Source organism: Mangifera indica, unplaced genomic scaffold (genome assembly GCF_011075055.1).
Source record: "Mangifera indica cultivar Alphonso unplaced genomic scaffold, CATAS_Mindica_2.1 Un_0060, whole genome shotgun sequence".
Classification (NCBI taxonomy): Eukaryota; Viridiplantae; Streptophyta; class Magnoliopsida; order Sapindales; family Anacardiaceae; genus Mangifera; species Mangifera indica.
In genome coordinates this window covers 16,495-29,048 of record NW_025401152.1, presented here as the reverse complement: position 1 = coordinate 29,048, position 12,554 = coordinate 16,495, and the positions used below count along the sequence as shown (strand labels likewise).

The 12,554-nt window shown below is 32.7% G+C and overlaps 2 protein-coding genes across 3 annotated transcripts; both read right to left on the bottom strand.

Moving 5' to 3' along the window:
• Positions 1-844: 844 nt before the first annotated feature.
• LOC123207127 (caltractin-like) lies at positions 845-8,921 on the bottom strand. 2 transcript variants are annotated; one of them, XM_044624391.1, is made up of 8 exons: positions 8,478-8,921; positions 7,282-7,857; positions 2,623-2,743; positions 2,504-2,540; positions 2,391-2,418; positions 2,077-2,229; positions 1,901-2,003; positions 845-1,081 (listed from the first exon to the last, which is right to left on the bottom strand). In XM_044624391.1, exons 1-8 carry the CDS (start codon positions 8,838-8,840, stop codon positions 1,026-1,028), a joined length of 1,437 nt encoding a protein of 478 aa, XP_044480326.1. In that variant the 5' UTR covers positions 8,841-8,921; the 3' UTR covers positions 845-1,025. The 2 variants fall into 2 exon arrangements, with proteins under 2 accessions (XP_044480326.1, XP_044480325.1); XM_044624390.1 differs by lacking the exons at positions 7,282-7,857; positions 8,478-8,921 and adding an exon at positions 3,878-3,984.
• Positions 8,922-9,646: 725 nt separating this feature from the next.
• LOC123207126 (heat shock factor protein HSF24-like) lies at positions 9,647-12,009 on the bottom strand. The gene is made up of 2 exons (XM_044624389.1): positions 11,407-12,009; positions 9,647-10,572 (listed from the first exon to the last, which is right to left on the bottom strand). Exons 1-2 carry the CDS (start codon positions 11,608-11,610, stop codon positions 9,958-9,960), a joined length of 819 nt encoding a protein of 272 aa, XP_044480324.1. The 5' UTR covers positions 11,611-12,009; the 3' UTR covers positions 9,647-9,957.
• Positions 12,010-12,554: the final 545 nt, after the last annotated feature.

Genomic DNA, 12,554 nt, shown 5'->3' with positions numbered 1-12,554 from the left:
TAGCAATGGAAGAGTTTTATATCAGAGCATATAAACTCAAATCTTTCTTTCGATATTTTAATTTCAGACTCTAACGTAAGATTTTACATATTTTATGTGATTGATTCAGCCTCAAATAAACAGTCTGACTCAAATAAAATTTTTCATTATCAAAAAAAAAAAATGAGATGAAAAAGGAGTATAACAAAAAAACTTTCTTCTTTAACGATTTCTACATTTGGTTACATCAATATTCCGATTGAAAAGCAGAAAAATAGTTTACAAGCCTTCAAGATTCATCAAATATGTACTCATTGGTTTAATATAAATTAATTATGAACTTTTTGTTATTTATAAGAATGATGAGGGGATGATCTTTCATGGTAAGCTGTACCAAGGCTTCGTCAACCATTATATTGACATTAGAGTTTCTTATACACCTTCTTGCATGACAAAAGTAGCTCTCGTGATATTTTATATTTTCAGAGAACAATAAAACTATGTGTATCTATTTTAGATACACAAATATGTACACATTTATATATATCATCATGTGATTAAATGATTTTGAATTAAGAATAAAACAATAACCAATCATATGATGACATATATGAGTGTGTATACATTTGTGTATCCAAAATAGGTACACATAGTATTGCTCTTCAGAGAAATATTATATACACATACTTTTGTGTACATAATTAAATACATAAATAATGTATGATCAGATGATTAAATATTATTTTATCATTAATTTAATATTATCTAATCACATTATAATACATTATTTATATATCTAATTATATATTAAAAAATATATATATATAGTTTTATTGGTATTTTTTTTTGTTAGGTGACACTTTAATAATGTCCAACTCCAACCATTATAATTAGTAATAAATAATTTGCTACAGACTTAAAATCAAACCACTATAAAAAATGAACATTATTTGTCTAGAGCACAATATATATATTTTTTAATTTAGACAAATATACTACAGCTACAGCATGATCCTTTCTCAACATTCTGCAGAGCTTTAGTACCTCTATGTAGTTGTCCTCATCATCCTCATAAACTCATCAACGCTCACCTCTCCATCATCTACGTATTTTGCCAAAATCATATCCATTGTAAGCAATATACTAGTACGACCAAAGCACAACATATATATATTTCCAAGTTCATAAGATCTAGCAAATAAATCAGAATATGCTGTCCAGGATTTTGCCACCAAGTGAGATAACCTGAGAGGCTACAAAACACAGAATTTCCAGTAGCAAATGGTTGAGTAGGCTTTGGCCAACAATTCCCAAACTATGAACCGGCATCTCATTCAGATACAATTCAAGTGAATAAGTTATGGCACATGCAAGGCCACTGGCCACAACTTAGGCATTTCTAACTAGAGAATCTGTACGAGTGAATTCAGGAGTGCTTTATAGGAACTGCTTCTGCTATCTAGTACGTCCTATGCTGCTAAAAGATACCAAACCAGTTGACAAAAGGATGCATGGCTTTCTAAGACTCTCCCAAGTTTTCTCTATCCTCACAATGCAGTGCAACTACAAATGCAAGTAAGGACTTCTCTAATTTCAAAAACAAGCTACATAAAAAGTTGGGATTACAACTTTGTATCTCAACCTGTATGACAGTTAATTTCGCAAGTTGCTTTTGACATCTAGAAGCACTTTGGGCAGTGTCATGTCCCTTTGATTCGACCCAGAGGCAACTCTTCCCAATTGGCCAGATTGCACAAAGTTAACTAAGTCTCTTAAGAGCACATTAAATAGATAAAAAGGAAACCCAACATCTTATTTGGCAAAAAATGAAGAAGTACAATCATAGTCAGCCAGGTCATTGGAGATAAAGTTGAAAGCAAAAATCACAGGAGTAATGGTTAAAAAGATGAGGCTAACTTACGGTCTTTGTCTGCTTCCTCAACCATCTCATTTATCTCTCGTTCAGTGAAGTTCTCACCCAGATCCTTTGCAATCCGCCTAATGTCTTCAACTGATATCTTTCCCTGCATGCCAAATAGAAGAATCAGTAATTATATAAAAAGTGGGAATCCAAGGTCTAAACTAACGAAACTTCACATTGTTATCTTGGTCAATGATGTAAAATGCTTTCATGAGCTCTTCCTTGGAGTCTCTTTCACCAATCTTAGCTGTCATCATTTGCACAAATTCATCAAATTCAATTGCACCACTGCCATCCTTGTCAACAGATGCAATCATTTGATTGATTTGCTGCAATGGCACAGAAAATTATTATGTTAGTCAAGCAAGAAGTTGGTAGGCTACAATTCTAAACACAAGAACAAATCTCCATGATTATGCCAAAATGACCAGAGGTCTTATTGGACAGATGTACAGTTAAACCAGAAAATAATTGATGGTATAGAAACTACCTCTTCATTCATCTCAAAACCAAGAGCCCTGCCATGAGAAAACTTTAGTTCTACTATTTCATAACTAGTCAGCTTTAAAAATTCTAAGCATATATTCTATAGTATATACACACCTCATGGCAACATTCAGCTCTTTGGCATCAATAGTGCCTGGACAAAACAATCAGAATGAAAACTTAATAAGTTACCTACATATTTAAGAGAGACACAATAATCATAAGTTATTTCATACCTGAGCCATCAGTGTCAAACAGCTCAAATGCTTCCTTAATCTCTTGCTTCTTCTGATGTGGTAACTCATGTGGACGGCCTCTTGGTTTATCTTTCCTAGATAACCCTGTATAAACACTTGTCTGGGATGGTAAATGGAAATTCATCAGAACAAAACAATATGAAAAGTTAAAAGAAAAAAATCCAACTTTTACTGGAATTCAGACAGCAAGACTGAAGTAAGCCATCAATTTGATTAATAAAAGTATTTTGAAAATATTTCATATGCCCAATAAATATATATAAACACAAAGATAAAAATCCTCCATAAATTTGACTAATTCTATAATCTCCACAATCCCGAATTCTATCATAGAATGTAAGACTTCCCAAAAATATCGCAAGAATAAGCAACATCATCTGTTCAAGCATAAAAAACAATTCCCCAACAAAATAATAATAATAGAACACAATTCTAAAGAATCCATTATAAACAGATGTGCCAAATAACAAAGAACTCAACTTAGTTGATTTATGCTTTTACAACCAACCCATGAAACTTTAAGAAACTAAAAGAACTAAGATATATGCTTAGTAAACTATTTAAAACATGATAATCGAATTGTATTATATTGTGTATCAAAAACCAAATTTTTTGTACCATGTATCGTATCATAAGATACACGTTTTAAAAAATAATATAATAAAATATTAATAAAATAATAAAAAATTCTAATAAAAACATCATAATTTTAAAAAATATCAAAAACACTTCTGAAATTTTAAAATTCCTCATATACACTTTTATTATATTTTCATTTTTTCTAAAAAGATATATCGATCTATATTAATAATATGTATTATACTGTATGATACATACAATATATCTATTTTATCATTCTAATTTGATATATCTTAGGAAACGCATCATTTTTCACTTATTTCGTATTATATAATACATATCGTATATTATAAGATACTGATAATTGTGATTTAAAAACCAAGCGCTAATCAATCATTCAATAGCAGAAATTTTTCAAATCCTCAGATCATAATTTTCACAAGATTTAATTAGGGTTTTCAATAGAATCAATAATCAAAAGAAAAAACATGAAACAAAAGCCCAATTTAATGAACATTACGAACTAAACTATAAGAAGATAAATAATAATTACAACAGTAAGAAAGAAAGAAGATTCAGAGAACTAAAAAGTGAATTCTGAGACTCATCCTTAAAATGTAAATCACCATTTGAGTTTAGCATGAAAAGAACGCACCATTGTTTGGGTCGATGAGATCGCGACGCGTTTTACAGATGTCCTCTCAGAAAAAGAACCCGAATGCTGGACTAAAACTCACCAACTTCAATTTTTCGGCATAAGTTTTATACGAAATATGGGGGGTAAAACTGGAAAAGAATTTTTCAAAATGGATCGTGGTGCTGTCAATTATTTATCGTGCATTACTTTATACATAAATAACAACGCATTATTATATGATTATGTATTATTTTATTTTTAATTTTTAATTATCCAATTACATGATTAAGGGTTATAGTGATATACATAAAATTATGTACATAATATTATTTGTTATCTATACACATTACAAAAGTTTGTAGGCAAAACAACATTTTCCACACACTTTCTCATCCCACAGGTAGGATTTTTCAATAAATTACTTTAAATGATAGGATAAAAACATTGAGAAAAATAAAAGTAGGCTCAAAAATTGATTTTTAAATCTTAATATTGATATCTTACGTTAAATTACTTATATACCCTTGTATGCAATTTGTTCTTGACTTTCTTTCTTTTAAACTTGTCCAATTCCACATACGGATTCATCCATTGCAACAAAATACCCAAGAAGAACCCTTTTCCCGAGGGAACATCTCGAATAGAGGTTGTCTAACAAAGAAAATCTATTGTCCCTAGCCTCCCTCCACTAGAAGTGGATCTTACAGACTGTGACTTTTGGAGCCATCCTTGATCATTCAAGATGAATTGCCATTAGTAACAACCTTAACCTTGCTTACATGAGCTCTCTCTTATGACTATTAGTTCCAACCAAGCTCTTTTGTTCTCCTCTTAGAAGGGTCGGATTTCTTCCTGAGAGAAAGATGAGACATACGTTACAGTTACAACCATAGACAAGTCAGTCAGGACTATTAAGACTTAATCAATAATGATTTCAAGAGTACAACATTTTACCTCGACACTGCAATCACATATATAGTTGGGCTCCATAAGAATGTCAAGCCCTTGAGAAACATCTCAAAGTCTCTTCCTAAATGATTTCTCCAACTTTATCTTGACCTTTGCACCAAAAACACAAGTGTCCCTTCCTTATAGAACTTTTGCAAGAACTTGGAATGGAAGATGAGGCAAGACTCGAGCATTAAGTCCTCTCTATAACACAATAAACTTAAATAAGATCATTTAACACACCCACATTAGAAAAACCGTTAGGTTGCAAAATGTTTCCATGTCATCTCCTTCTAAAGAGGAGTCAAGCTTTGAACTCCCCTTTTCCACCACACATAGAAGTACACTATGTTGTCTCACACCTACAGAGAAAAACAAAACTAGTTAGTTTACTTACAACAAAAAACTCTCAAAAGTCAACAACTCACTATCTTACTAACCATTAAAGATATTTTTTCAATCTACCAACAAAAAATGTAATTCTTAGAATATCAACAGGCTCGGAAATGTTTAAAATATGAAATACTTAAGTCAACCACTCTCCATTTTAAATACATAGGCAAAATATAGACCAATCCTAGTTGTTTAATACAACCCCTAGACACGTGTCGGTCATCTTGTGATACAAATAAAGTACTACCAATCATATTTTATAGAAAAGTGGAATAACAAGATTAATATACTACTTAAAACGTATAGAGTCATGATTATACCAACTAAAATGTCTCTATCATGAAGGTTTCATAATTTTCACATGGCATCGATTGAAGCAAACAACGATAGAATTTTTTTAAAGTCCCCCTTACATTATAAAACCCTAGAATAATTATTATATGATATTTTTTTGCCCATAAAATACCTCCCCAAGAAAGAATCATTACTTCAAGAGAACCCGTCCGAGTAATTATGATTAGCAACTGGAGATTAAGTACACCTCATGTTCACTATACATCAAGTAATGCAGATAGACCTTCCATCTCAAGGTAACGAGAAGATTTCTATTTAGTAATAAAACAACTCAATATCTACAAAAGCATTTTTCTATTGTCATGTCGAAAAGTGAAAGCTATATTCTCCTTTCCAATTAAGATGTTTTTGTTCATGTAAATATTCTATTTCAATTCAATTAAAATAGAAATAAATTCTCATAACTATATTTGAATTAAGAACTTCTAACTATTCCTATTTGAATATAACTTCTCCTCGGTAAGACCAATACAAGAAAAGAGAGAAAAATTTACTTGGATAGAGACATAAACACATAGGCAAGTCATCTAGCTAATCACCGCGTCTTTTACACATCTTTTTCAAAATATTTTGTAAACACCAACTAATTACTGTATTGTAGACATAGGTTTTCCCATCAATAGGTTAAACCAAATTAAAATTTTTTTATCTTTTTTATTTTCTCTTAGATCTACTTATATCACATCCCATTAGACAATAAACATCAAACATCAAGATCTTTTATCGGATCTTCGTCACTACTATTATAATATGAGACTTGCACAAAACTTGGACTTACATAATTCAGTGGATGACAAAAATTTCACTAACAAGGTACTTATAACTCAATTTTGTGTGTGTATGTGTGTGTGTCACACACACGCATACATAGTGATTATAATTGTTAATTATTAAAAGGTACATAAAAGAAAATTATTTATTATTTAAATTTGCAAAAAACTTAAAAGCCTATAATTAAGAGGCTTTGTTATTGATTATGTTGTCCAATGGACCGGAGAAGTCGAAGTTGATAGATTCGCTATATCTACAACATATCAAGTAGAAATGTCAAAGAAGTTAAATCAGCTTATGACACAATCAGCTCCCTCAATTTTGGCATAATCCCTCAAAATTATGGGTTGACCCGATATAACTAACAGAAAAACAATAAAATTTAAAAAAATAATTTTAAATTAAAAATTTTTTAAATTAAAATACATATATAATGACAAGTTGGTCTACAAAAGCATACGAGCCGACCCTAATAAAGGTCCAAGAAGACAGTGTGCCATGGACCTTTTAATGCATGCAGGCTAACACAATCCACAAGACCTACCAATTGGCAGGCCATACTACAAACAGCCTGACACAATTCACTGTTGTATGATATCAATCGGCACTTAAACAAGCATATTTCATCTTTTCATTTTTCTTTGGTGTTTGTTTTTACCTTGATCTTTGTTGCATTAGTTCATATGAAATCATTTAAAAACTAAATGCAGATTTTGATCCAAGAAAAATACTATTCATTCAGGCCCATGTTTTATTATATCACTACGGTTACAACTTACAAACAAGAAATTTCCAATTCTTTTTAAAGACACGAATGAAACACAATGAAATCTAATTCGCCACATCAAACAATCCATCCTTCTTCATATAATTTAGGAAAGTAATCTCCTAAACCTTCCGTAGTTCTCCTAGGCACCTCATGTGCCTATATTATAAACCTTCCGTAGTTCTCCTACTACCCGATCTGCTACTTCTTGCCCAAATAACCTTGGGAAGCTTGACACCAGATCAATCTCAATGGTCTTGCTCCTATTTACCCTATCCCTCTCTTCCAAATAAGCTCTCTCTGTCTCCCCAACTTCTCTTTCACCACAAGCACACTGATTCAACCATATTCCCAGCAGTTCCTTAGCAATAGGATCCACATAACTTGTTACAATTTCCTCAATGCGTGCTGATTCTTCTGACTCTGTTTCTATGCGCACCATAACTGCTGTTGGAGAGACAGCACAGCGTATGTAGAGTGTTGGTGAGTAGTATGGTCTAACCTCAGGGACTTTCTCAAGCATTTGTCGATATGTGTCCAGCTTTGTGCTTTCATAGAAGGTGTGAAGGTAGTCCGGGTCTAGAACAAGATCCTTTCGAGGGGGCAAATCAAGGATGAGGACTAAAGATGTAGGGCTACTCTGTATAAGCTCAATTAAGAAATTTGGCGCATCAGTAGAAGAGTTTAAATAGGTTGAAAGGCTTGATATGTTCAATGCTCCTGTTGGCAACTCACAGTGTATCCAACTTCCCAGAATGAAATCAATCTGACATACAAGTAAATTATGCTAAAATTTAGACCCAGAAACCGCATCATACAAGTTTCAACTTGCAATCAGAACCCAACAAACAATTTTGGCCTTAATATTTTTGGTATCAATATGGCAAAATTACTGGTTCCAGTTCAATTCTCTGAAAGAAGTTAAGTCTAATTAATCCAGCCAATTGACCTTGATTTCTTACTTTCATTTTGGCAACCAATTTAGAGTACATTCTTTCCTCAATTAAACTACCACCAAAGCAATCACAGGAACATAGAGGGGAGTTCAGCTGAAACTCCAAAGCCAGCATAAAAAATTAATTTGAAAAGAGTTGAGCTACCAACACCATATATTACTCCAAACACATTCAACCCATATTCAATATCAAAAAGGGGAAATAAAAGAAGTGAATGATGAAACACAAAACTCAAGCTCAAAATAAATCAAGCTAAATAACAATTTCCAAATGTGGAGATATTTTTACAAAATCTCAGCTTGATTCTTAGAAAAGCCTTCTAACTTGTGAGAAAAACGATCAATTGTGACGATTAACATAATATGTGATAAATTTCTTATGTATCATGTAACCAAGGGGATTTTGAACAAACAGTAGAAACAGAATTTACCGAAGAGGAGTCGAGGCCTGATCTGATGTGCATAGAGGCTTGGGCGTTACCACTCTGGTTCTCGTAATACTGTACATTAGGTGGTAGAGTGCAAGGAAGCAGCTGCGAGCCAAGGCGATTTTCGACCGTCGATACGAGATCAATCATGAGAGTTCTGATCGGCGCAGAAACGTAAGGGAATTCCAGAAACTTTCCTCGTGATTCCATGTGAGAGGATAGTGGTTTGGCTGAGCAAGTTATGAGAGCCTTTGAGGACTTTGGAGCTAAAACTCTACGAGTAGAAATGGAAGAACAAAGCTGAGAAGGTAAAGAGTGGCATATGTTTACAGCCATACGTTTCCTTCTGAGTCTTGTCCTGCTCATCAGTGTCCAGTTTATTTGACAGCACGACGCACAACTCAAAACGCCGCGTTTTCTATTCTTTTAGTCTTTGGACGTGTTAAAACTGTTCGGTGTGGTCTTAATGTTTTATGGCCAAATCCCCATCTCCTACCCAAGGTTTCATGAAAGACCGAATTTTCACACTCTTGGAGAAAAATCATTTTCCCAAGAAAATTAGTAAAAAGACCAAAATAAATAATATTTTGTTCCTAATTAGTTCACACGTGATTTAGACTAGTATTTCCAAAATCCAGTGTTGCTCATAATAATTAAAAAAAATAAACAAAAAAGGGTTTTACCATAATTAAAATTTTAAAAGAAAAAAAAATATCTGTAAGGAAAGATTACATTTTTGTGATAAAGGCAAAGGAAAATGAAGCTTTCCCCTTTAATGTCCAATAAGTTTGATGATTTCTAAGTGGTCAACAAACTTATTCTGTTTAGTATATTCTCAAATTTTCATATCTAAAATTTAAAAAATGTAAAAATATATTATTTTGTTAACATTTTTAATTAGAGTTAAAAATAAAATTATTATTTAATAAAAAATATTTGAAAATAATTAAAATTTTACCATATTTTTTTTCTTAATTTAAAAATCTAATAATCTTTTATCTAAAATTTTAAAAATAACTGTTTTTTCTCCTTCTCTCTCACGATCATCTCTTTTCCAATTGTTGACCAACTTTCCTATATCTCTTCTTCTCCCTTATTGGTCTTTTTCCCTTCTCTCTCCTTTCATCTTCATCAAAGATCCATTATAATGTGTAAAGCATTAAAGTATTTGGTTTAAAAGGTAACAATCATACAGTATCGTTTATATTATTGGAAGCAAATCCTACACGTGCATATTTTCTAACGTTATCCATTTAATAAGGGTGGACTCCCCTTCGTAGAGATCCATTTGCCTTTGATCTCCACTTACCTAAATTTCTTGCACCCATAAAATTTAAAAAAAAAAAAAAACAATATTACAAGGCATCTAAACAAACTTTTAATAAGATGTTTCCTTTTCTTCCATAGTAAATCACCTGCAGAGACGCGCACAATCCTTACACTACGCACCGCATTTTTTCAATCGTCCTGATTGATCGATTGGTCAGTTACAAACTTTGCTGCTCTTCATGAACGGCGCATGAAGCTCCACGTTCTTCATGTCATGTGACCCAGCACAGGCAATACTACCCTCCTCACGACCACGCTTCTTTCCATCGCCTTTTAACCAAACCCCAAATAGCTTCAACTTTCCACAACTTTCTTCATCATCATCACTTACGAATCCTCCATCACAGGTGGACCCACAGCTTCCTTGCCGGATGATGCGATTGATCTGATCAGGCCCCACTTTAACACATTTTGTCAAAAACCCTATCAGCTCGTCGCACTGCTTCTTCGCCTGCGCTAGCTCCGTGCTCAGCATCTCGTTGTCCTTTTTCAGCTTCGCGTTCTCATCAGTAAGATCGGCGACCTTCGCGGTGTCAATCGATCCCGATCCCGGGCTCTTCGAATCCGAAGATGAAGTTGACGTCGACCCCAGATCCTCGCCAGAATTTGACCCCGAATTGGCCTTCGCAGCAGCTCCTTTCCCCGCAGTTTGTGTCGCTGGTGGTGGCGCCGTTTTCCGGCGATGGATTTCCGTTAGCAGCTCTTTCTGCCCTCGCCGGAAATTATCGTTGGCGAATTCCCATTTGTCCACAACAATTTTTCGAAATCCCTATAAAAATTCAACCGGTAAAATCGAAAATTTACTATTTGGAATATGACAATATTTCAAAGGTTCATACAATTAATATTCATTAATCAGAAAAAAAAAAAAAAAGAAGAAGAAGAATATCAAGTTGATTACGTTTAAAAAGGTTTAAAGCTCCAATGAAATGTAAAGAAAATGGTGAATATAGATAAGAGCTGTATGGCGGAAACCGTTACAGGAAAAAGAATGGAGAGGAAGAGAAGAACTCTGAGATTCCATGCTCTCAATCAAAAAAGAAAGAATTACACGCGGATCGGATTTTATTCCCCAGAAAGAAATTAATTTGTTTTATATTTTAAATTACTATTTTACCCCTCACCCAAAATTTGACCACAAGCTATACCAAGAAATAGAAGTGTATTTTACTGTACTGAAAATCGCAATTTTATTATCCATGCCTTTGCAATTTTTTTTAATTTATCATCATTAGATTAACTATGATAACTTCCAAAATTTAAAATTATTTAATTATATAATAATATATTATTTTTATATAAAATATATATTTAAAATAATTAATATTATATATAATTAAAATTAAATATTTTTTTATTTTTATTTTAAACTTATATATTCATAAAATAACACAATCATTTACCTACCTAAATTATATAATTATTAGTTCAAAAAGTATAAACATAATTTTATATAAAATTTTTACCTAAAAAATAAGAAAAAATTACATTTATCTATATGATATTCCGACGTTTATATAAGAATTATGTACTAAAAAGGAGCACGCAATTTTATTGAATTTTTTTCCAAAAAAATTTGGAGGAAATGGTAGATGTAACTTACATAGGTATTGAGTTGGCGAACAAAGCTAGAGAAATTGTTGTGCTTGAAGTAATTAGGAAGCAAATCCCTTGCAAAATCAGCAGTTTTCCAGACGACGAAGGTGTTGCCACTTTCATTCCACGAGATCACATCGTCCGTCGTGGGATCATCCACCAACTGATACGTCTTCAACAGAAACGGCGCCGGCACCGACCTGTGCGCCATATTTTTCAATCCCCGATTTACCCTTCAACAACCCCCAAGAAGATCAAGCCAAAAGCAAAACCTAAAGAAAAAATTTTCAACTGAAAACAACAACCTACGTATGGGGTATTTTTGTTTAGATGGAAGAAGAATAAGAACTAAAGAGCAAGAGAGCAGTCAAGAATTCCCAGTCCCAACAGTAAAACCCAGAAAGGAAAATCCTAGAGAGAACGAGATTAGTGAGGCGGTTGCTCCTACCTTCCGCCATGAGCAATCACCGGAAAAAGTTTTTCGGATGAGCCTGGTTTATACAGGGCCAAGACCATAACTTTCTCACAAAAATAGCTTTCTCTTTATTATTTCTTGTACGAGACAACTATAAAAGGAAGAGAAGAAAGCGATGTTGGTTCTGGAAATTTTGAGAAACATAACAAAAATAATAAAACAAGGGAGAAATAAACAAACGACCCCACTTTAGTCTCAGCCTACGTTCAACCAAATTATAAATTTAAGTCTTTTTTAATAACATTTTAAAATTAATTTTTTGATATATATAATCTAATAAATAAATATCATCACTGTATTTAAAGCTCGATTTGCTCTACAGGTCAGTTTGAATAGGGTTTTTAAAAACCCACTTTAGTCTTCTTTTCAAGTTTCAAAGCTAATAAAGGTCGAGATAAGAGGAGAGAAAAGCAAGGTTGGAATTTTATTTGCTATTTTTTTATTGTAAAATGGTGGAAGTTTTTCTTGGAGGAAGTTTCCATTGTATTTCCAAAAGATATTTTTAATAGGTCAAAGCGCTATTTCACCCCCCAAGTTTAAGTGTTATTCTCAAGACATACTAATAAAGTTTAAAAAATCTAAAATCTTATCTATCCGTTAAAAATCACAATTATGCTTAGAGATAAAATTATTATTTAATAAAAAAATATATAAAGTTTTGTTATATTCCCCCCCCCCCT